The sequence below is a fragment of the Salvelinus alpinus genome, chromosome 24, assembly GCF_045679555.1.
Source record: "Salvelinus alpinus chromosome 24, SLU_Salpinus.1, whole genome shotgun sequence".
NCBI lineage: Eukaryota > Metazoa > Chordata > Actinopteri > Salmoniformes > Salmonidae > Salvelinus > Salvelinus alpinus.
Genome location: NC_092109.1, coordinates 48,449,620 through 48,476,049, shown reverse-complemented (window position 1 = coordinate 48,476,049; position 26,430 = coordinate 48,449,620). Strand labels below are relative to the sequence as shown.

The 26,430-nt window shown below is 43.0% G+C and overlaps 1 protein-coding gene across 1 annotated transcript in view; it reads left to right on the top strand.

Annotated features, from left to right (window-relative positions):
- Positions 1–26,430, top strand: part of LOC139551922 (V-set and immunoglobulin domain-containing protein 10-like 2) — a 138,516-nt gene that overhangs the window by 78,129 nt on the left and 33,957 nt on the right. Inside the window, exon 10 of the mRNA XM_071363259.1 lies at positions 10,936–11,104. Coding sequence (XP_071219360.1) covers positions 10,936–11,104 — 169 coding nt within the window. The remainder of the gene's footprint in view (positions 1–10,935; positions 11,105–26,430) is intronic.

Genomic DNA, 26,430 nt, shown 5'->3' with positions numbered 1-26,430 from the left:
CTATCTAGTAGATAACTTGATAGTTGTGTTCTATCTAGTATATTCTCTGATAGTTGTGTTCTATCTAGTAGATACCATGATAGTTGTGTTCTATCTAGTAGATAACTTGATAGTTGTGTTCTATCTAGTAGATAACCTGATAGTTGTGTTCTATCTAGTAGATACCATGAGAGTTGTGTTCTATCTAGTAGATTCTCTGAGAGTTGTGTTCTATCTAGTAGATAACTTGATAGTTGTGTTCTATCTAGTAGATAACCTGATAGTTGTGTTCCATCTAGTAGATTCTCTGATAGTTGTGTTCTATCTAGTAGATACCATGATAGTTGTGTTCTATTGAGTAGATACAATGAAAGTTGTGTTCTATCTAGTAGATTCTCTGATAGTTGTGTTCTATCTAGGAGATACCATGATAGTTGTGTTCTATCTAGTAGATTCTCCGATAGTTGTGTTCTATCTAGTAGATTCTCTGATAGTTGTGTTCTATCTAGTAGATACAATGAAAGTTGTGTTCTATCTAGTAGATACCCTGATAGTTGTGTTCTATCTATGTCGCGCCCTGACCTTAGAGAGCCTTTTTATGTCTCTATTTGGTTTGGTCAGGGTGTGATTTGGGGTGGGCATTCTATGTTTTGTTTTTCTATGATTTTGTCGTTCTATATTTTGGCTGGGTATGGTTCTCAATCAGGAACAGCTGTCTATCTTTGTCTCTGATTGGGAACCATACTTAGGTAGTCCTTTTTCCCTCATTTCTTTGTGGGTAGTTAACTTTGTTTGTGGCAGTAGCCCTGTTAAGCTTCACGGACGTTTTTGTATTGTTTATTGCTTTGTTGGCGACATTCCATAATAAAAAGGAAAATGTATGCTCACCACGCTGCACCTTGGTCTTCTTCCAGCAACGGCCGTGACAGAACTACCCACCACAAACGGACCAAGCAGCGTGGTCAGGAGGAGAGGACAGGAAGGAAACCCGAGAGGCAGCCCCAAAAGTGCTTTTTTGGGGGGCAGATGACGTGGGCGTCGGTGCTGAGGGGTGAGTCCGAGACCGAGGAGGAATTCTTGGACCGTTTGAGCGAGGAGTGGTTGGCAGTGGAGAGGGACGAAAGAGTTTGAAAGGGTTGGAGTCTGGAGCAAGGTAGTCGCTTTGAGGAGCGTGGTACTGGTCAGGCACCGTGTTATGCGGTGAAGCACACGGTGTCTCCAGTGCGCGTCCACAGCCCAGTACGTCCTGTGCCAGCACCCCGCAGTTGCCGGGCTAGGGTGAGCATCCAGCCAGGACGGGTTGTGCCAGCCCTGCTCTCCAGACCTCCAGTGCGCCTCCTCGGCCCAGTATATCCTGCGCCGGCTCTACATACAGTGTCTCCGGTGCGTCTGCACAGCCCAATGCGTCCTGTGCCAGCACCCCGCATGTGCAGGGCGAAGATAACCATCCAGCCAGGACGGGTTGTGCAGGCTCTACGCTCGAGACCTCCAGTGCGCCTCCACGGCCCAGTTTATCCGGTGCCTCGCCAAGAACCAAGCCTCCAGTATGTCTCCCCAGCCTGGTAAGCCCTGTGGCAGCTCCATGCACCAGGCTGCCAGTACGTCTCCTCAGTCCAGTGAGACCTGTTCCGGCTCCACGTACGAAGCCTCCAGTGATGATCCATGGTCCGAAGCCTCCAGTGATGATTCATGGCACGAAGCCTCGAGTGATGATCCATGGCCCGGAGCCTGTAGTGATGATCCATGGCACGAAGCCTCCAGTGATAATCCATGGCCCGAAGCCTCCAGTGATAATCCATGGCACGAGCCTCCATTGATGATCCACGGCCCGGAGCCTGTATTTAGGTTGTGGGATCTTGTTTTCTGTTTAGTGTTTCTGCCTGACACAACTGTGTGCTTTCGTTTTCACGTTTGTTATTTTGTTTGAGTGTTTTTGAAATAAAAGTCTCATGAACACTTATCACACTGAGCCTTGGTCCACTCTTCACACCACCAACGAGAGCCGTTACAGTAGGTTAGCAGTAAAACCTTGAAATCAACCTTGGCCTGAACAGGAAGCCAGTGTAGAGAGGCTTGCACTGGAGTAATATGATCATTTTTGGGGGTTCTAGTCAAGATTCTAGCAGCCATGTTTAGCACTAACTGAAGTTAGAGCATTGCAGTATTCAAATCTAGAAGTAACAAAAGCATGGACATATATTTCAGCATAATATTTGGACATAAAATGTCTCATTTTTGCAATGTACGTAGATGGAAAAAAGCTGTCTTGATATGTTTGTCAAAAGAGAGATCAGGGTCCAGAGTAAAGCCAAGGTCCTTCAGAGTTCTATTTGAGACGACTGTACAACCATCAAGATTAATTGTCAGATCCAACAGAAGATCTCTTTGTTTCTTGGGATGTAGAACTAGCATCTCTGTTTTGTCCGAGTTTAAAAGTAACACATTTGCCGCCATCCACTTCCTTATGTCTGAAACACAGGCTTCCAGGGAGGGCAATTTTGGGGCTTCACCATGTTTCATTGAAATGTACAGCTGTGTATCGTCCGCATAGCAGTGAAAGTTAACATTATGTTTCCGAAAGACATCACCAAGAGGTAAAATATATAGTGAAAACAATAGTGGTCCTAAAACAGAACCTTGAGGAACACCGAAATGTACAGTTGAATTGTCAGAGGACAAACCATCCATAGAGACAAACTGATATCTTTCCGACAGATAATATCTAAACTAGGCCAGAACTTGTCCGTGTAGACCAATTTGGGTTTCCAATCTCTCCAAAATAATGTGGTGGTTGATGGTATCAAAAGAAGCACTAAGGTCTAGGAGCACGAGAACAGATGCAGAGCCTCGGTCTGACGCCATTAAAAGGTAATTTACCACCTTCACGAGTGCAGTCTCAGTGCTATGATGGGGTCTAAAACCCCATATTAAAAAACTATATTTTCTAGGTCAAGGTTTGGCTTTTTCAAAAGAGGCTTTATTACTGCCACTTTTAGTGAGTTTGGTACACATACGGTGGATAGAGAGCCGTTTATTATGTTCAACATAGGAAGCAGCTCTTTCAGTAGTTTACTTGGAATAGGGTCCAGTATGCAGCTGGAAGGCTTAGAGGCCATGACTATTTTCATCAATGTGTCAAGAGATATAGTATTAAAAAACTTGAGTGTCTACCTTGATCCTAGGTCCTGGCAGTGTTGTGTAGACTCAGGACAACTGAGCTTTGGAGAAATACGCAGATTTAGAGAGGAGTCTATAATTTGCTTTCTAATGATCATGATCTTTTTGTCAAAGAAGTTCATGAATTGATCACTGCTGAAGTGAAAGCCATCCTCCCTTGGGGAATGCTGATTTTTAGTTAGCTTTGCAATAGTATCAAAAATACATTTTGGATTGTTCTTATTCTCCTCAATTAAGTTGCAAAAATAGGATGATCGAGCAAATGATCGATACTGCACGGCACTGTCTTTCCAAGCTAGTTGAAAGACTTCCAGTTTGGTGTAACGCCATTTCCGTTAAAATTTTCTGGAAGCTTGCTTCATGGCTCGGGTATTTTCTGTATACCAGGGAGCTAGTTTCTTATGACGAGTGTTTTTTGTTTATAGCTGTGCGACTGCATCTAGGGTATTACGCAAGGTTAAATTTAGTTCCACAGTTAGGTGGTTAACCGACTTTTGTACTCTGACGTCCTTGGGTAGGTGGAGGGAGTCTGGAAGGACATCTAGGAATCTTTGGGTTGTCCGAGAATTTATAGCACGGATTTTGATGATCCTTGGTTGGGGTCTGAGCAGATTATTTGTCGCGATTGCAAACATAATAAAATGGTGGTCCGATAGACCAGGATTATGAGAAAAAACATTAAGATCCACAATATTTATTACACGGGACAAAACTAGGTCCAGAGTATGACTGTGGCAGTGAGTAGGTCCGGAGACATGTTGGACAAAACCCACTGAGTTGATGATGGCTCCAAAAGCCTGTTGGAGTGCGTCTGTGAACTTTACCATGAGAATATTAAAGTCACCAAAATGTTTTATATTATCTGTCATGACTACTAGGTCCTATAGGAATTCAGGGAACTCAGTGAGGAACCCTGTATATGGCCCAGGAGGCCTGTAAACAGTAGCTATAAAAAGTGATTGAGTAGGCTGCATATATTACATGACTAGAATCTCAAAAGACGAAAACACAGTCATACATTTTTTGGTAAATTGAAATTTGCTATCGTGAATGTTAGCAACACCTCCGCCTTTGCGGGATGCACGGGGGATACGGTCACTAATGTAACCAGGAGGTGAGGCCTCATTTAACACAGTAAATTCATCAGGTTTAAGCCATGTTTCAGTCAGGCCAATCACATCAAGATTATGATCAGTGATTATTTCATTGACTATAATTGCCTTGGAAGTGAGGGATCTAACATTAAGTAGCCCTATTTTGAGATGTGAGATATCACAATCTCTTTCAATAATGACAGGAATGGAGGTCTTTTTTCCAGTGAGATTGCTAAGGCGAACACAGCCATGTTTAGTTTTGCCCAACCTAGGTCGAGGCACAGACACGGTCTCAATGGGGATAGCTGAGCTGACTACACTGACTGTGCTAGTGGCAGACTCCACTAAGCTGGCAGGCTGGCTAACAGCCTGCTGCCTGGCCTGCATCCTATCTCATTGTGGAGCTAGAGGAGTTAGAGCCCTGTCTATATTCGTAGATAAGATGAGAGCACCACTCCAGGTAGGATGGAGTCCATCACTCATCAGCAGGCCAGGCTTGGTCCTGTTTGTGGGTGAGTCCTAGAAAGTGGGCCAATTATCTACAAATTCAATCTTTTGGAAGGGGCAGAAAATTGTTTTCAACCAGCGATTGAGTTGTTATAGCTACAGCAGAGCCTTTCCGTTCACCTTCACACTCCTGGGCCAGACTACACTTAATCATATGACCCACTGAAGAGATGAGTCTTCAGTAAAAACTTAAAGGTTGAGACCGAGTCTGCGTTTCTCACATGGGTAGGCAGACCATTCCATAAAAATGGAGCTCTATAGGAGAAAGCCCTGCCTCCAGCTGTTTGCTTAGAAATTCTAGGGACAATTAGGAGGCCTGCGTCTTGTGACCATAGCGCACGTGTAGGTATGTACGGCAGGACCAAATCGGAAAGATAGGTAGGAGCAAGCCCATGTAATGCTTTGTAGGTCAGCAGTAAAACCATGAAATCAGCCCTTGCCTTAACAGGGAGCCAGTGTAGGGAGGCTAGCACTGGAGTAATATGATCACCTTTTTTGGTTCTAGTCAGGATTCTAGCAGCCGTATTTAGCACTAACTGAAGTTTATTTAGTGCTTTATCCGGGTAGCCGGAAAGTAGAGCATTGCAGTCTAACCTAGAAGGAACAAAAGCATGGATAAATATTTCTGCATCATTGTTGGACAGAAAGTTTCTGATTTTTGCAATGTACGTAGATGGAAAAAAGCTGTCCTTGAAACAGTCTTAATATGTTCGTCAAAAGAGAGATCAGGGTCCAGAGTAACGCCGAGGTCCTTCACAGTTTTATTTAAGACGACTGTACAACCATCAAGATTAATTGTCAGATTCAACAGAAGATCTCTTTGTTTCTTGGGACCTAGAACAAGCATCTCTGTTTTGTCCGAGTTTAAAAGTAGAAAGTTTGCAGCCATCTACTTCCTTATGTCTGAAACACAGGCTTCTAGCGAGGGCAATTTTAGGGCTTCACCATGTTTCATTGAAATGTACAGCTTTGGAACTGGGAAACAGATACCGTGTATTGGAAGAGCTGAAGATTTCTGCCGCTGGCCCCAAAGGAACAAACAACTTTGCCCGGAAGCAAGTGGACCCCCCGCCATCTAAACAATTTACAACGAAACAGCTCTATAACTACAAACAACTTTCTAGGAGGAAGATAACTCAAGAGAGACGCAACTTTAAAAAATGTTTACCAAGCAGTAGTCCCACTGTCCTTATCGTGGGCTCATCTATGATCCAAAATGTTTCTATTAGGAAAGCAGAGACCATCTGTTACCCGGGTGCCCGGATCCAGGACATTGACTGTATGATCCCGCTACTCATTAGTGAACACCCGACTGCTATCACTGTCCATGTAGGGTCAAATGATATTAAACTACAGGAATCTGAGCAACTTAAAAATGACTTTAAATCACTGATTCATACTGTACTTAAATCAGGTAAACAATGCATTATTTCAGGTCCATTCCCGTCTCCACGCTCTACGGATAATAATTTCAGTTGTATACGCCAGCTACACATCTGGCTTAAAGGTTATTTGTTGTTCAATAAGCATAGAATATGTGGACAATTTTACAGCTTTTCTACATCGATCAAATGTATTTCTCCGGGATGGATTACATCTGAATAGGTATGGTACAAGTATTCTCTCCTCAAACCTGGCTCTCACTATAGCCTCATACAGGGCATATGAGAATTGACAATATATAGCCATGGGGGTTGATACTCGGAATTGGTCGATTTTTCATCAGACTATACAATACAAGAAGTAATCTCGTCTCCATCCAACTCAGGCCTGTCAGCAGCTACACGAGGAAGCGTCACTCATCTAATATTACCTTGAATGCTCCATCTGATATGAGCTCTCGAAATAGTGGCCTAGGAATTATTCATTTGAATGCTAGAAGCTTGATCCAAAAGCTAGATTTGATTGAAATACTGGTCTCAAAATCACATGCTGACATATTGATTATATCTGAATCCTGGCTCTGTGTCTCTGTTCCAGACTCAGATGTTCTGGGTATAATGTCTACAGAGCAGACAGAGTGGGTAGAGGTAGACTCAGATGTTCTGTTAGCTGGGTATAATGTCTACAGAGCAGACAGAGTGGGTAGAGGTGGACTCAGATGTTCTGTTAGCTGGGTATAATGTCTACAGAGCAGACAGAGTGGGTAGAGGTGGACTCAGATGTTCTGTTAGCTGGGTATAATGTCTACAGAGCAGACAGAGTGGGTAGAGGTAGACTCAGATGTTCTGTTATCTGGGTATAATGTCTACAGAGCAGACAGAGTGGGTAGAGGTAGACTCAGATGTTCTGTTAGCTGGGTATAATGTCTACAGAGCAGACAGAGTGGGTAGAGGTAGACTCAGATGTTCTGTTAGCTGGGTATAATGTCTACAGAGCAGACAGAGTGGGTAGAGGTGGACTCAGATGTTCTGTTAGCTGGGTATAATGTCTACAGAGCAGACAGAGTGGGTAGAGGTGGACTCAGATGTTCTGTTAGCTGGGTATAATGTCTACAGAGCAGACAGAGTGGGTAGAGGTAGACTCAGATGTTCTGTTATCTGGGTATAATGTCTACAGAGCAGACAGAGTGGGTAGAGGTAGACTCAGATGTTCTGTTATCTGGGTATAATGTCTACAGAGCAGACAGAGTGGGTAGAGGTGGACTCAGATGTTCTGTTAGCTGGGTATAATGTCTACAGAGCAGACAGAGTGGGTAGAGGTGGAGGTATTGCCATATATGGTAAATGCAACCTAGATGTCACTGTGTCCATTTCAACGTCTGTTCCCGAAACAGTATGAATGCTTAGTTCTAATTGTGGTCCTTGTTCATAATGCACTATTAACGCCAGCGGGAGTTTATCGCCAACCCTCAGCTCCGGTATCTGCTCTAAGCAAATTGTTTGAGTTAATGTCTAATTATGTAAACTCTGAATTATTGATTATCAGAGATCTCAATCTGGACTGGCTGATGCCAGCATCGTTTAAATTAAAAGCTATTTGTAAAGAACTAAATCTTACTCAACTAATAACTATACCTACCCGTCCTAATCCAACAGACCCCCAAAAATCTACGTTAATAGGCCTTATCTTAACAAATACATCTCACAAATATATAGCTAGTGGGTTATTTGCTAATGACATCAGTAACCACTGCCCTATTGCATGTATCAGAGATACTAGGCTAAAAACCCTGACCCCCGTATAATTCTAAAGGGAAACTATAAACACTTATCAGAGCCGTTATCCGTGACCTTTATTATTCAGAGCTTTTATCCGTAAACTGCATAATGGACCCAGTTTTAGCATTCTCTTTCTTTTCATCAATTTTTACCTTCATGAATGATAAACATGCCCCGTTAAAGCGACTTAGGGTAAAAAAAATCGAACTAATCCTTGGTTCTCCTGTGATTTGAAAATCCTTTTTCTGCAAAAGAATCAAGCATGGGCCTTAGCGAGGGAAAATGGTGTAACAGCTAATTGGCTGCTTTTTAGGCAATTGAAAAATAAATGGACCGGAGGAATAAAAAAGGCCAAATCTAGGTATTTTCTTGATGCTATGACAGAGTCTGCTGGTGATCCCGCTAAATTCTGGAAAACTGTTAACTCACTTAAACGAGGAAACTCCTTGACTTCCCTGCCAAAGCAAATTACATCGTAATCTGGGATCATCACTGACCGAACTGAAATTTGTGATGTTTTTAATAAGCATTTTATTTCTGCTGGTTTTCTTTTTGAAAGAAAAAATGGCCAACATGATCCTGACCGGTCTATTGTTTCAGTTCCTCGGCCTTCAGGTGATGTGGAAAACAGTAAGCCGGTTTTTAATTTTCAAAAAGTCACAGAAGATTAGGTCTTATTTGCACTATCTGCTATCGATTCTAAGAAATCATTAGGCGCTGACAATCTGGATCCATATTTACTCAAGTGTGCGGCACCTATTATTGCTGGTGTAGTGAAGCATATCTTTAATCAAACATTTGTCATAGGAAAGATTCCTAAATCCTGGAAAACAGCTTTTGTTTTACCAGTCCTCAAGGGAGGTGATGGTAGTGAATTGGATAATTATCGGCACATCTCTAAGCTCTCCTGTTTGGCTAAAATTCTAGAGTCATTCGTGAATAGGCAACTACATTCTTTTTTAACTGTTAACAATACTCTTTCTAGTAATCAATCTGGCTTCAGACCTAAACACAGTACTATTACGGCCACTGTACGTGTTGTAAATTATATTACTAATGCTCTAGATAATAGAAAGTACTGTGCCGCCTTGTTCATAGATTTATATAAAGCTTTTGACACTGTAGACCATGAAATACTTTTGGGTAAGCTGTTAGAGTCAGGCTGTTAGAGTCGACGTCATCCAGTCGGAGCCATTGGAGTTGGTTAAAGGGGTCCCACAAGGTTCTATACTTGGTCCATTACTGTTCACTCTCTACATAAACAATATCGGTGATGAGATAAGAAAGTGTCAAATTAATTTATATGCTGATGACACTGTCATGTACTCTATCGCTTCAACGGATGACCAAGCATTATCACTATTGGAGACAGATTTTAAGATATTACAAGGTACTTTTATACAGCTGAAATTTGTTTTAAATGCAAAGAAAACACATTTTATGATTTTTAATAGGTTCAAAAAGTTGGTTGAAAATACACTTTCACTTACGAGCTTAGCTGGATGTCTAAATAATCAGGTCTCTGCATATAAATACTTAGGGATATGGTTGGATGATAAACTGTCTTTTAAAATGCATATTGACGAACTTTGTAAATGGCTAAAAATCAAGCTAGGCTTCCTCTATAGAAACAGGACATGTTTGTCCTCTACAAATAGAAGACAAATTGTGCAAGCTACTTTTATGTCTGTTATAGATTATGGGGATATTATTTACATGCATGCTACGGCATCAACACTTAAATCACTGGATGCTACTTATCATTGCGCACTTAGGTTTATTACGGGTGCTAGCTACGGAACTCACCACTGTGTTTTATCTCAAAATGTGGGTTGGACTTCACTGTCCGTGAGACGAGAACAACATGCTCTCGTGTTTGTCACTTCTGAATAAGCTACCTTCTTATTTATCATCACTCATCAATATTAGAATTATAATTCCTAAAACCAGGTCTCAAGCATGGATTACACTTGAGGCCCCTGCGATTTCCACAGAGTTGGGTATGGCTGCCTTTTCCTGTTACGCTCCTTGCCTATGGAATAGCCTGCAGACTAAACTTAAACTTGAGACTCTTGTCCCCCTGTTGCCCATTTTAAACATTTATTGGAGCATTTTTATTTGTGTATTGCTTGTAACTGTTTCGGGTAATGCAAGTTATTGTGCTGTTAGGGGAATAACCTATGTGTAAATATAATCTGTTGCTGTATTTTTTTGTGTTATCTGTGATAGTTTTGTTTGTCTTGTGTAGTTTCTTAATCGTTGTACCTAAACTGTGTGTGTAAACATGTATACGCAGGGCCCAGCTGTAAAAGAGACCTTGGTCTCAGTCTGTGTTCCTTGTTGAAATAAAGGTATAATATTAATAATATTAATATAGTTGTGTTGTTGTATCTAGTAGATATTAAAATAGTTGTGCTACCTGTCCCAGACCTGCTGTTTTCAACTCTCTAGAGACCGCAGGAGCGGTAGAGATACTCTTAATGATCGGCTATGAAAAGCCAACTGACATTTACTCCTGAGGTGCTGACTTGCTGCACCCTCGACAACTACTTTGATTATTATTATTTGACCATGCTGGTTATTTATGAACATTTGAACATCTTGGCCATGTTCTGTTATAATCTCCACCCGGCACAGCCAGAAGAGGACTGGCCACCCCTCATAGCCTGGTTCCTCTCTAGGTTTCTTCCTAGGTTTTGGCCTTTCTAGGGAGTTTTTCCTAGCCACCGTGCTTCAACACCTGCATTGCTTGCTGTTTGGGGTTTTAGGCTGGGTTTCTGTACAGCACTTTGATATATCAGCTGATGTAAGAAGGGCTATATAAATACATTTGACCAACAGATGCATATTTGTATTCCCAGTTATGTGAAATCCATAGATTAGGGCCTAATGAATTTATTTCAATTTACTGATTTCCTTATGTGAACTGTAACTCAGTAAAATCTTTGAAATTGTTGCATGTTGTATATATTTTTTTCAGTGTTGATATTAATATAGTTTTGTTGTTGTAGGAGCAGCGACAGGGGAAAAGGAGTAGTTTCTCTCCATGGAAGCAGGTGGCGGTATTGGAAGCCAGGGAGAGGGTCCACACGCTGGGCAACATGACCCCAACAGATACCTACCAGATTCGCATCACAGCTGTCAATCACAGAACCCTCGGACACCCCTCCCCCCCAGAAACACCAGGTGAGTGAGATATATTATTACTACTATTATTGTTACTACAATCATATTACTTTATGCTATTATATTAAAGAGGGGGGAAAGGATACAGAGGAGAAGAGAGACAGAGGGGGAGAGGGACAATGAGAGGGCAAGACAGAGAGAGAGAGAGTCTAGAATGAATGCCTAGAATGAAAATAACATTACAATAATCTGTAGCTACTATTTAACTTTATAAAGACTGACTGCTAAGTTAAAAGGCTACCAAGCTTGATAGGAAAGAACAGACCCGGATGCAACATTAATTAGCACTGAGGTGTGATGCCCCTGAGCCCAATAATAGCAGCAGACTTCCTCCCCCCAAACAATGCCTTGGCCTCTTCGTCCCCCTGCTCCATGGCTTGCCCCTGTGCAGTACAGTACAGTACCCATTGGATATTAAAAATTACAAGAAGGAAAAGAGTACAAAGAGAAGCTCCCCATGGACAATCCAGAGACACTTTTTGCTGACTGCTACAAAAATGGGAACGTAAGCAAACTAATCCTCCACACAGACCATCCCTGGGCATGGCACACAGCTATAAGAGCACACTATCCCTCTTTCAAGAGAGGGTATTAGCGGAAGGTGGAAAATCAGAATATTGTAACACGAGGACCCTGAGACACCCTCTGAGCTTATCCACACACTCCAGACAGAACAGACCCACAAAAAAGACCAACACAACCGCCCCCCCCCCCCCCACACACACACAGTACCCAGAGGGCTGAAGGTGGAGATAAATGGCTGTCTGAGAGAGCTGGCTGGTGAGAGAACTTCACGAAGAGAGAGGAACACACAGCCCAGCTAACAGAACTACAGCTCTTCAATCAAAGACTCAATCATGGACACTTACTGACAGTTGTGGCTGCTTCGTGGGATGTTTTGTTGTCTCTACCTTCTTGCCTTTTGTGCTGTTGTCTGTGCCCAATAATGTTTGTACCATGTTTTGTGTTGTTACAATGTTGTGCTGCTGCCATGTTGCTACCATGTTGTTGTCAGGTTTGTAACGCTACCATGCGGTGTTGTCATGTGTTGCTGCCATGCTATGGTGTTGTCTTTAGGTCTCTCTTTATGTAGTGTTGTGGTGTCTCTCTTGTCGTGATGTGTGTTTGTCCTATATTTGAATTTTATTTTTTATTTTTAATCCCCCGTCCCCACAGGAGGCCTTTTACCTTTTGGTAGGCCACCATTGTAAATAAGAATTTGTTCTTAACTGACTTGCCTAGTAAAATAAAGGTTAAATAAAACATAAAAATGAAATACAGGAAGAGGTGAGATATCTGAGGTGTGATTATGAACCACTCATGAGAGAGCTAGCCATCCCCCCCAGAGATGACAACAGAACAGCCTTAATACCACAACAGGACAGACAAGGCAGGACCCCCCCCCTACAACACCCCCACACCTACTGAGGACACACAGAAGCAAAAGATTGTGCTTTTGAGAGGGAACTTTTTCCAAAACACCAAGCGGCTAAACTCTGTTTTCCGAACACCCGGTGTGCCCTGGAGTTACTCTCTAGCAGGCCCACCTCCACTAGGCAGCAGTCCCCACCTTTGCCAGGACCTTGAAGGACATCACCCTCCACCGCAGCCCCAGCACCCCCCCGTAGAGCTCCGATACATGATTGTGTCGAGGCACAGATCTGGGGAAGGGTACCAAACAATGTCTTAAATGGAGGAAGTTTGGAACCACCAAGACTCTTCCTAGAGCTGGCCGCCCGGCCAAGCTGAGCAATCTGGGGAGAAAGGCCTTCATCAGCGAGGTGACCAAGAACCCGATGGTCACTCTGACAGAGCTCTAGAGTTCCTCTGTGAAGATGGGAGAACCTTCCAGAAGGACAACCATCTCTGCAGCACTCCACCAAACAGGCCTTTATGGTAGATTGGCCAGACGGAAGCCACTCTTCAGTAAAAAGCACATGACAGCCCGCTTGGAGTTTGCCAAAAGGCACATAAAGGACTCTCAGACCATGAGAAACAAGATTCTCTGGTCTGATGAAACCAAGCTTCACGTCTGGAGGAAACCTGGTACCATCCCTACGGTGAAGTTTTGTGGTGGCAGCATCATGCTGTGGGGCTGTTTATCAGCGGCAGGGACTGGGAGACTAGTCAGGATCGAGGGAAAGATGAAGGGAGCAAAGTACAGAGAGATCCTTGATGATAACCTGCTCCAGAGCACTAAGGACCTCAGATTGGGGCAAATATTCACCTTCCAACAGGACAACGACCCTAAGCACACAGCCAAGACAACGCAAGAGTGGCTTCGGGACAAGTCTCTGAATGTCCTTGAGTGGCCCAGCCAGAGCCCGGACTTGAACACGAAGGAACGTTTCTGGAGAGACCTGAAAATAGCTGTGCAGCAACACTTCCAATCCAACCCGACAGAGCTTGAGAGCATCTGCAGATAAACTGAAATTCCCCAAATACAGGTGTGGGTACCTTCAGAGAATAATATCGCCGAATATACAGATATGGGAACAGCGCCACTTCAACCTCAGGAGGCTGAAGAAATTTGGCTTAGCACCTAAAACCCTGTTTTAGCACCTAAAACCCTGGCTGTATCACTGCCTGGTACGGTAACTGCACAGCTCGCAACCGCAGGGCTCTCCAGAGGGTGGTTCGGTCTTCCCAACGCAAACGTCCTACCCTCCAGGACACCTACAGCTCCTGATATCACAGGAAGGCCAAAAAGATAATCAAGGACAACAACCACCCGCGCCACTGTCTGTTCACCCCGCTATCATCCAGAAGGCGAGGTCAGTACAGGTGCATCAAAGCTGGGATCGAGAGACTGAAAAACAGCTTCTATCTCAAGGCCATCAGACTGTAAAATAGCCATCACTAGCACATTAGAGGCTGCTGCCTAAATACATAGACTTGAAATCACTGGCCACTTTAATAAATGGAACACTAGTCACTTTAATAATGTTTAAATATCTTGCATTACTCATCTCATATGTATATACAGTATTCTATACTATTCTACTGAATCTTAGTTCATCAAATCACATCTTATTTGTCACATGCGCCGAATACAACAGGTGTAGACCGTACAGTGAAATGCTTATTTACAAGCCCTTAACCAACAATGCAGTTAAGAAAATACCATAAAAAAAGTAAGAGATAAGAAAAACAAATAATTAAAGAGCAGCAGTAAATAACAATAGCAGGGCTAATTACAGGGGGTACTGGCAGAGTCAATGTGTCAATGTGTGGGGGCAATTGTGGTAATTATGTACATGCAGGTAGGGTTACTAAAGTGGCTATGCATAGATAATAACAGAGAGTAGCAGCAGCGAATGAGGGGGATGCAAATAGTCTGTGTAGCCATTTGATTAGCTCTTCAAGTCTCTTATGGCTTGGAGGTAGAAGCTGTTTAGAAGCTTCTTGGACCTAGACCTGGCGCTCCGGTACCGAATGCCGTGCGGTAGCAGAGAGAACAGTCTATGAATAGGGTGGCTGGAGTCTTTGACGATTTTTAGGGCCGTCCTCTGACACCGCCTGGTATAGAGGTCCTGGATGGCAGGAAGCTTGGCCCCGGTGATGTACTGGGCCGTACGCACTACCCTCTGTAGTGTCTTGCGGTCAGAGGCCGAGCAGTTGCCATGCCAGGAAGTGATGCAACCCGTCAGGACGCTTTAAAGTCCCCGGCCGCTAGGAGCGCCGCTTCTGGGTGAGCATTTTCTTCTTTGCTTATGGCCTTATAGAATTGGTTGAGAGCGGTCTTAGTGCCAGCTTCGTTCTGTGGTGGTAAATAGACGGCTACGAATTATATAGATGAGAACTCTCTTGGTAGATAGTGTGGTCGACAGCTTATCATAAGGTACTCTACCTCAGGCGAGCAATACCTCGAGACTTCATTAATATTAGACATCGCGCACCAGCTGTTATTGACAAATAGACACACTCCCCTACCCCTCGTCTTACCAGACGTAGCTTCTCTGTTCTGACGGTGCATGGAAAATCCAGCCAGCTCTATATTATCCGTGTCATCGTTCAGCCACGTCTCGGTGAAACATAAGATATTACAGTTTTTAATGTCCTGTTGGTAGGATAATCTTAATCGTAGGTCATCATTTTTATTTTCCAATGATTGCATGTTAGCAAGAAGAACAGATGGCAGTGGAAGTTTCCTCGCTCGCCTATGGATTCTCAAAAGGCAGCCCAATCTGCGGCCCCTTTTCCTGCGTCTTTTCTTCAAGAAAATTAAGGGGATCTGGGCCTGTTCCAGTGAAAGTAGTATATCCTTCTCGTCGGACTCATTAAAGGAAAAAGTTTCCACAGTGAGTAATCGCTGTTCTGATGTCCAGATGTTATTTTCGGTCATAAGAGACGGTAGCAGCAACATTATGTACAAAATAAGTAAAAGAATAAGTTACACAAAACGCAAAAAACTAACAAAATAGCACAATTAGTTGGGAGAATGTAAAACGTCAGCCATGTTCTTCGGCACCATCTTTTCAGATGTTAATCAAATCAAATCAAGTTTATTTTATATAGCCCTTCGTACATCAGCTAATATCTCGAAGTGCTGTACAGAAACCCAGCCTAAAACCCCAAACAGCAAGCAATGCAGGTGTAGAAGCACGGTGGCTAGGAAAAACTCCCTAGAAAGGCCAAAACCTAGGAAGAAACCTAGAGAGGAACAGAGTGGAGATTATAACAGAACATGGCCAAGATGTTCATAAATGACCAGCATGGTCAAATAATAATCAGGAGTAAAAGTCAGTTGGCTTTTCATAGCCGATCATTAAACGGTCATTTACCACCTTCACAAGTGCAGTCTCAGTGCTATGATGGGGTCTAAAACCAGACTGAAGCATTTTGTATACATTGTTTGTCTTCAGGAAGGCAGTGAGTTGCTGCGCAACAGCTTTTTCAATTTTTTTTTAGAGGAATGGAAGATTCGATATAGGCCGATAGTTTTTTATATTTTCTGGGTCAAGGTTTGGCTTTTTCAAGAGAGGCTTTATTACTGCCACTTTTAGTGAGTTTGGTACACATCCGGTGGATAGAGAGCCGTTTATTATGTTCAACATAGGAGGGCCAAGCACATGAAGCAGCTCTTTCAGTAGTTTAGTTGGAATAGGATCCAGTATGCAGCTTGAAGGTTTAGAGGCCATGATTATTTTCATCATTGTGTCAAGAGATATAGTACTAAAACACGTGTCTCTCTTGATCCTAGGTCCTGGCAGAGTTGTGCAGACTCAGGACAGCTAAGCTTTGGAGGAATACGCAGATTTAAAGAGGAGTCCGTAATTTGCTTTCTAATGATCATGATCTTTTCCTCAAAGAAGTTCATGAATTTATTACTGCTGAAGTGAAAGCCATCCTCACTTGGGGAATGCTGCTTTTTAGTTAGCTTTGCAACAGTATCAAAAATAAATTTTGGATTGTTCTTATTTTCCTCAATTAAGTTGGAAAAGTAGGATGATCGAGCAGCAGTGAGGGCTCTTCGATACTGCACGGTACTGTCTTTCCAAGCTAGTCAGAAGACTTCCAGTTTGGTGTGGCGCCATTTCCGTTAAAATTTTCTGGAAGCTTGCTTCAGAGCTCGGGTATTTTCTGTATACCAGGGAGCTAGTTTCTTATGACAAATGTTTTTAGTTTTTAGGGGTGCAACCCTAGATGCACTAGGGTATTGCGCAAGATTAAATTGAGTTCCTCAGTTAGGTGGTTAACTGATTTTTGTCCTCTGACGTCCTTGGGTAGGCAGAAGGAGTCTGGAAGGGCATCAAGGAATCTTTGTGTTGTCTGAGAATTTATAGCACGACTTTTGATGCTCCTTGGTTGGGGTCTGAGCAGATTATTTGTTGCGATTGCAAACGTAATAAAATGGTGGTCCGATAGTCCAGGATTATGAGGAAAAACATTAAGATCTACAACATTTATTCCATGGGACAAAACTAGGTCCAGAGTATGACTGTGGCAGTGAGTAGGTCCAGAGACATGTTGGACAAAACCCACTGAGTCGATGATGGCTCCAAAAGCCTTTTGGAATGGGTCTGTGGACTTTTCCATATGAATATTAAAATCACCAAAAATTAGAATATTATCTGCTATGACTACAAGGTCCGATAGGAATTCAGGGAACTCAGTGAGGAACGCTGTATATGGCCCAGGAGGCCTGTAAACAGTAGCTATAAAAAGTGATTGAGTAGGCTGCATAGATTTCATGACTAGAAGCTCAAAAGATGAAAACGTCATTTTTTTTTTTGTAAATTGAAATTTGCTATCGTAAATGTTAGCAACACCTCCGCCTTTGCGGGATGCACGGGGGATATGGTCACTAGTGTAACCAGGAGGTGAGGCCTCATTTAACACAGTAAATTCATCAGGCTTAAGCCATGTTTCAGTCAGGCCAATCACATCAAGATTATGATCAGTGATTAGTTCATTGACTATAACTGCCTTTGAAGTGAGGAATCTAACATTAAGTAGCCCTATTTTGAGATGTGAGGTATCACGATCTCTTTCAATAATGGCAGGAATGGAGGAGGTCTTTATCCTAGTGAGATTGCTAAGGCGAACACCGCCATGTTTAGTTTTGCCCATCCTAGGTCGAGGCATAGACACAGTCTCAATGGGGATAGCTGAGCTGACTACACTAACTATGCTAGTGGCAGACTCCACTAAGCTGGCAGGTTGGCTAACACCCTATTTCATTGTGGAGCTAGAGGAGTTAGAGCCCTGTCTATGTTGGTAGATAAGATGAGAGCACCCCTCCAGCTAGGATGGAGTCCGTCACTCCTCAGCAGGTCAGGCTTGGTCCTGTTTGTGGGTGAGTCCCAGAAAGAGGGCCAATTATCTACAAATTCTATCTTTTGGGAGGGGCAGAAAACAGTTTTCAACCAGCGATTGAGTTGTGAGACTCTGCTGTAGAGCTCATCACTCCCCCTAACTGGGAGGGGGCCAGAGACTTACACGCTGAAGCTATGTTGCGCTTGGTGACCTCTGACTGTTTCATCCTAACATCGTTGGTGCTGACGTGGATAACAATATCTCTATACTCTCTACACTCGCCAGTTTTAGCACCATCTTCAGATTAGCCTTAACGTCGGTAGCCCTGCCCCCTGGTAAACAGTGTATGATCGCTGGGTGATTCGTTTTGAGTCTAATACTGCGGGTAATGGTGTCGCCAATGACTAGGGTTTTCAATTTGTCAGAGCTAATGGTGGGAAGCTTCAGCGTCTCTGACCCCGTAACGGGAGGAGTAGAGACAAGAGAAGACTCGGCCTCAGACTCCGACTCGCTACTTAATGGGGAAAACCGGTTGAAAGTTTGCAGCACAGCTATCCTCGCCATAAGGCGATCGTTCTCCTGTATATTATGAGTACAGCGACTGCAATTAGGCATCATGTTAATGTTACTACTTAGCTTCGGCTGTTGAAGGTGCTGACGAACCATGTCCAGATAAAGCGTCCGGAGTGAAAAAAGATGAATGAGGGAAAAAAGTTGAGGGAAAAACTAAAAATATAAACAGTAATTAAAAAGTAAAAAGTAAAAACCGTAAAGTTGTCAGCTAGCAAAGTAAGGTTGGCAACAAAACACACAGCAAACGCACAGCAACACGTCTGCAAGTTCAAGAGGAAGTGACGTCCTGGCACTCCAGGCAGACCGAAGAAAAACGCTTGTGTTTCTACCTCCGACAGTGCAGTAATATCTAACAAGTAACATCTAACAATTTCACAACATATACCCAATATATACAAATCCAAGTAAAGGGAATGTATTTAAGAATATACATATATATGGACGATCAATGTCAGAGCGGCAAGACAGTCGTGAAGAGGGCACGACAAAACCTATTCCCCCCCAGGAGACTGAAAAGATTTGACATGGGTCCTCAGATCCTCAAAAGGTTTTACAGCTGCAAACTTAAATCAGTTTTACCAAATTCTTACCAGCATGTCACATGTGCAACCAAAGGAAAAAAAATCCTGGACCACCTTTACTCCACACATAGAGATGCATACAAAGCTCTCCCCCACCTTCCATTCTGCAAATCTGACCATAATTCTATGCTCCTTATTTCTGCTAACAAGCAAAAACTAAAGCAGGAAGTACCAGTGACTCGCTCAATACAGAAGTGGTCAGATGATCCTTTTTGAAATCAGACATGTTGGCTGGATTTACAACAAGTGTAGCTTTAATTTGGTGTCTTTCATGTGTGATTTCATGAAAGTTTGATTTTTATAGTAATTTATTTTAATTTGGCGCTCTGCATTTTCACTGGCTTTTGGCGTAGTGGGACGTTAGCGTCCCACATATCCCAGAGAAGTTAAATGATGTCTGTGAGTATAACAGAACTCATATGGCAGGCAAAAACCTGAGAAAAAATCCAACCAGGAAGTGGGAAATCTGAGGTTTGTAGGTTTTCAACTCATCGCCTATCGAATATACAGTGGGATATTGGTCATATTGCACTTCCTAAGGCTTCCACTAGATGTCAACAGTCTTTAGAACCTTGTTTGATGCTTCTACTGTGAAGAGGGGGAATGAGGGCTCTTTGAGTCATGGGTCTGGCAGAGTGCCATGAGCTGACCAGGCGTGTTCACGTGAGAGAGTTAGCTTGCGTTCCATTGCATTTCTGAAGACAAAGGAATTCTCCAGTTGGAACATTATTGAAGATTTATGTTTAAAACATCTGAAAGATTGATTCTATACTTCGTTTGACATGTTTCTACGAACTGTAATATTACTTTTCGTCTGAACTTTCGCATGGATTTGCCCGCGCGTCGTGAGTTTGGATTGTGTGCAGAACGCGCAAACAAAAAGGAGGTATTTGGACATAAATGATGGAATTTATTGTGGAACTGGGATTCCTGGGAGTGCATTCTGATGAAGATCATCAAAGGTAAGTGAATATTTATAATGCTATTCTGACATCTGTTGACTCCACAACATGGCGGATATCTTCATGGCTTGTTTGTGCTCTGAGCGCTGTACTCAAATTATAGCATGGTGTGCTTTATCCGTATCATTTTTTTGAAATCTGACACAGCGGTTGCATTTAGGAGAGGTTTATCTAAAGTAGCATGTATAATACTTGTATCTTTTATCAATGTTTGAGTATTTCTGTTTGAGTATTTCTGTATGTTGATGTGGCTCTCTGCAAAATCACCGGATGTTTTAGAGGCAAAACATTACTGAACATAACGCGCCAATGTAAACTGAGATTTTTGGATATAAATATGAACTTTATCGAACAAAACATACATGTATTGAGTAACATGAAGTCCTATGAGTGTCATCTGATGAAGATCATCAAAGGTTAGTGATTCATTTTATCTCTATTTCTGCTTTTTGTGACTCCTCTCTTTGGCTAGAAAAATGGCTGTGTTTTTCTGTGAATAGGTGCTGACCTAACATAATGATATGTTGTGCTTTCATCGTAGAGCCTTTTTGAAATCGGACACTGTGGTGGGATTAACAACAAGTTTATATTTAAAATGGTGTAAAATACTTGTATATCTGAGGATTTTTAATTATGAGATTTCTGTTGTTTTGAATTTGGCACCCTGCATTTTCACTGGCTGTTGTCATATCGATCCCGTTAACGGGATTGCAGCCATAAAAAGTTTTAAGCATGTCCCAGTTTAGGTCACCTAGTAGCACGAGCTCAGAAGATAGATGGGGGGCAATCAATTCACATATGGTGTCCAGGGCACAGCTGGAACCCCGCCGATCCTCTACGACTGGAATACCGACATAATCTGCCCGAGGATTCCAACAGGCCCCTCAGGCGCGACGCCCGCTGAAGGCCCATTCTGCTAACCTGCTAGGCCTGCTAGCTACCTAGAGCTAGCTGAAACCCTACTAATTCCACGACTGGTCTATCGACGTCAACGCACGAAGAGGCAAAAACAGACTTACCCCATTGCGATGTCCCCCAAAGGCTAACTTGCTAGCCCCGGTCTGCTAAATGCTAGCTTGCCTGCCCCGGTCTGCTAACTGCTAGCTTGCCTGCCCCGGTCTGCTAACTGCTAGCTTGCCTGCCCCGGTCTGCTAACTGCTAGCCCCTGCTAACTGCTTGCTTGCCAGCCCCGGTCTGCTAACTGCTAGCTTGCTTGCCCCGGTCTGCTAACTGCTAGCCCGTGCTAACTGCTTGCTTGCTAACCCTGTCTGCTAAATGCTAGCTTGCAGCCCCGGTCTGCTAACTGCTAGCTTGCCAGCCCCGGTCTGCTAACTGCTGGCTTGTTTAGCCCTGGCCTACTAACTGTTAGCGTGTTAGCATCGGCCTGCTAACTGTCTGAATCGCCGTGTCCCCAGTCAGCCCAACAACTCACTGGACCCATATGTTCACTTGGCTACGCATGCCTCTCTCTAATATCAATATGCCTCGTCCATTACTGTCCTGGTTAGTGATTACTGTCTTATTTCACTGTAGAGCCTCTAGCCCTGCTCAATATGCCTTAACCAACCATGTTTGTCTGTACACATATGCGATGACATCATCTGGTTTAAACGTCTCTAGAGACTATATCTCTCTCATCATTACTCAATGCCTAGGTTTACCTCCAATGTACTCACATCCTACCTTACCTTTGTCTGTACACTATGCCTTGAATCTATGCTATCGTGCCCAGAAACCTGCTCATTTTACTCTCTGTTCCGAACGTGCTAGACGGCCAGTTCGTATAGCATTTAGCCTTACCATTATCCTACTTCTCCTCTGTTCCTCTGGCGATGTAGAGGTTAATCCAGGTCCTGCAGTGCCTAGCTCCACTCCCACTCCCCAGGTGCTCTCATTTGTTGACTTCTGTAACCGTAAAAGCCTTGGTTTCATGCATGTTAACATTAGAAGCCTACTCTCTAAGTTTGTTTTACTCACTGCTTTAGCACACTCTGCCAACCTGGATGTCCTAGCCGTGTCTGAATCCTGGCTAAGGAAAACCACCAAAAACCCTGAAATCTCCATCGCTAACTATAACATTTTCCTCCAAGATAGAACTGCCAAAGGGAGCGGTGTTGCAATCTACTGCAAAGATAGCCTGCAGAGTTCTGTATTACTATCCAAGTCTGTACCCAAACAATTCAAGCTTCTACTTATAAAAATTCACCTTTCCAGAAACAAGTCTCTCACTGTTGCCGCTTGCTATAGACCTCCCTCTGCACCCAGCTGTGCCCTGGACACCATATGTGAATTGATTGCCCCCCATCTATCTTCTGAGCTCGTGCTACTAGGTGACCTAAACTGGGACATGCTTAAAACTTTTTATGGCTGCAATCCCGTTAACGGGATGATATGACAACAGCCAGTGAAAGTGCAGGGCGCCAAATTCAAACAACAGAAATCTCATAATTAAAATTCCTCAAACATACATGTATCTTATACCATTTTAAAGGTAATCTTGTTGTTAATCCCACCAAAGTGTCCGATTTCAAATAGGCTTTACAGCGAAAGCACCACAAACGATTATGTTAGGTCACCGCAAAATCACAGGAAAACAGCAATTTTTCAGCCAAAGACAGGAGTCACAAAAAGCAGAAATAGAGATAAAATGAATCACTAACCTTTGATGATTTTTATCAGATGACACTCATAGGACTTCATGTTACACAATACATATATGTTTTGTTCGATAAAGTTAATATTTATATCCAAAAACCTCAGTTTACATTGGCGCCATGTTCAGAAATGCCTCCAAAATATCCGGAGAAATTGCAGAGCCACGTCAAATAACATAAATACTCATCATAAACTTTGATGAAAGATACATGTTTTACATAGAATTAAAGATACACTTGTTCTTAATGCATCCGCTGTGTGCATACCATGCAATAATCTGAGATGGCGCTCAGAATTTTATTTTTTTTATCCGCCATGTTGGAGTCAACAGAAATCAGAAATAACATTATAAATATTCCCTTACCTTTGATGATCTTCATCAGAATGCACTCCCAGGAATCGTAGTTCCACAATAACTGTTTGTTTTGTTCGATAATGTCCATTATTTATGTCCAAGTAGCTACTTTTGTTAACGCGTTTAGTACACAAATCCAAACGCATGTGCAGGTCCAGCCGAACGTCGGACGAAAACTTCAAAAAGTTATATTATATTAAGAAACTTGTCAAACTAAGTATAGAATTAATCTTTAGGATGTTGTTATCATAAATATTCAATAACGTTCCAACCGGAGAATTCCTTTGTCTGTAGAGAAGCAATGGAACGTAGGTCGCTATCATGTGAAATGCACTTGACCAGGACCTGGCTCTCTGCCAGACCATTGACTCAAACAGCTCCCTACGGCTTCCGGTGGAAGCCGTAGGAAGTGCAAACATATCCATATCCCCCTGTGTATTCAATAGGGGCTGGATTGAAAATCGACCAACCTCAGATTTTCCACATCCTGTTTGGCTTTCTTCTCAGGTTTTTGCCTGCCATATGAGTTATGTTATACTCACAGACATCATTCAAACAGTTTTAGAAACTTCAGAGTGTTTTCTATCCACTACTAATAATATGCATATATTAGAAACTGGGACTGAGGAGCAGGCCGTTTACTCTGGGCACTTCTGGGCACCTTTCATCCAAGCTACTCAATACTGCCCATGCAGCCATAAGAAGTTTTAAGCATCTCCAATCCAAAATTAAATCTAGAATTGGATTTATATCGCAACAAAGCATCCTTCACTCATGCTGCCAAACATACCCTCGTAAAACTGACCATCCTACTGATCCTCGACTTCGGTGATGTCATCTATAAAATCATTTCCAACACTCTACTCAACAAACTGGATGCAGTCTATCACAGTGCCATCCGTTTTGTCACCAAAGCCCCATACACTACCCACCATTGCGACCTGTACGCTCTCGTTGGTTGGCCCTCGCTTCACACTCGTCGCCAAACCCACTGGCTACAGGTAATCTACAAGTCTCTGCTAGGTAAAGCACCGCCTTATCTCAGCTCACTGGTTACCATAGCAGCACTCACTCATAGCACGCGCTCCAGCAGGTATATCTCACTAGTCACCCCCAAAGCCAATTCCTCCTTTGGTCGTCTTTCCTTCCAGTTCTCTGCTGCCAATGACATGAACGAACTGCAAAAATATCTGAAGCTGGAGACTCATATCTCCCTCACTAGCTTTAAGCACCAGCTGTCAGAGCAGCTCACAGATCACTGCACCTGTACATAGCCCATCTGTAAACAGCCCATCTATCTACCTACCTCATCCCCATATTGTATTTATAAATTTATCTTGCTCCTTTGCACCCCAGTATCTCTACTTGCACATTCATCTTCTGCACATCTACCATTCCAGTGTTTAATTGCTATATTGTAATTACTTCGCCACCATGGCCTATTTATTGCCTTAACTCCCTTGTCTTACCTCATTTGCACTCATTGTATATATACTTTTTGTTTATTTTTTCTACTGTATTATTGACTATGTTTTGTTTATTCCATGTGTAACTCTGTGTTGTTGTATGTGTCGAATTGCTATGCTTTATCTTGGCCAGGTCGCAGTTGCAAATGAGAACTTGTTCTCAACTAGCCTACCTGGTTAAATAAAGGTGAAATAAAATAAAAATAAAATAAACAGCCTAGTATATAGGTCCTGGATGGCAGGAAGCCTGGCCCCAGTGATGTACTGGGCTGTACGCACTACCCTCTGTAGCGTCTTATGTTCGGATGCCGAGCAGTTGCCATACCAGGCGGTGATGCAACCAGTCAGGATGCTCTCGATGAAGCATCTGTAAAACATTTTGAGGATCTGGGTACCCATGCCAAATCTTTGCAGTCTCCTGAGGGGGAAAAGGTGGTGTCGTGCCTTCTTCACGACTGTCTTGGTGTGTTTGGACCACGATAGTTTGTTGGTGATGTGGACACCAAGGAACTTTAAACTCTCGACACGCTCTACTACAGCCCTGTCAATGTTAATGGGGGCGTGCTCGGACCTCCTTTTCCTGAAGTCCATGATCATCTCCTTTGTCTTGCTCACATTGAGGGAGAGATTGGTCTCCTGGCACCACACTGTCAGGTCTCTGACTTCCTCCCTATAGGCTGTCTCATCGTTGTCGGTGATCAGGCCTACCACTGTTGTGTCGTTAGCAAACTTAATGATGGCGTTGGAGATGTGCTTGGTCACGCAGTAGTGGGTGAACAGGGAGTATAGGAGGGGACTAAGCACACACCCCTGAAGGGCCCCGGTGCTGAGTATCAGCGTGGCAGATGTGTTGGCAAGAGAAGCAAACTTAGGGATGACATGCCAGTGACAAACGCTAACACTACATATCCAAGTATATCGGACCAAATTGTGAAAGACAAGAATTGTACTTTTGAATTCTGTCACGTTTTTACTAACGACATGCCACTGACTTTGAGTAAAGCCAGAGTGTCTATGTATGGGGATGACTCAACACTATACACGGCAGCTACTACAGCGACTGAAATGACTGCAACACTTAACAAAGAGTTGCAGTTAGTTTCAGAGTGGGTGGCAAGGAATAAGTTAGACCTAAATATTTTTTAAACTAAAAGCATTGTATTTGGAACAAAACACTCTCTAAACCCTAAACCTCAACTAAATATTGTAATAAATAATGTGGATATTGAGCAAGTTGAGATGACTAAACTGCTTGGAGTAACCCTAGATTGTAAACTGTCATGGTCAAAACATATTGATACAACAGAAGCTAAGATGGGGAGAAGTATGTCCATGATAATGCACTGCTCTACCTTCCTGACAGCAATATCAACAAGGCAGGTCCTACAGGCCCTAGTTTTGTCGCACCTTAACTGCTGTTCAGTCGTGTGGTCAGGTGCCACAAAAAACTTAGGAAAATTGCAATTTGCTCAGAAAAAGTCAGCACAGCTGGCCCTTGGGTGTACGCAGAGAGCTAACATTAATAATATGCATTACAATCTTTCCTGGCTCAAAGTGGAGGAGAGATTGCCTTCATCACTACTTTATTTATGAGAGGTATTGACATGCTGAATGCACCGAGCAATCTGTCTAAACTACTGGCACACAGCTCGGATATCCATGCATACCCTACAAGACATGCCACCAGAGTTCTCTTCACAGTCCCCAAGTCCATAAAAGACTATGGGAGGTGCACATTACTACATAGAGCCATAACTACATGGAACTCTATTTCACATCAAGTAACTGATGCAAGAAGTAAAATTTGATTAAAAAAAACAGATTAAAAACACCTTATAGAACAGCGGGGACTGTGAAGCAACACAAACAGGCACAAACACATGCATACACACACATAACATACGCACTATAGACACACATATTTAGTACTGTAGATTTGTGATAGTGGTGGAGTAGGGGCCTGAGGGCACACAGT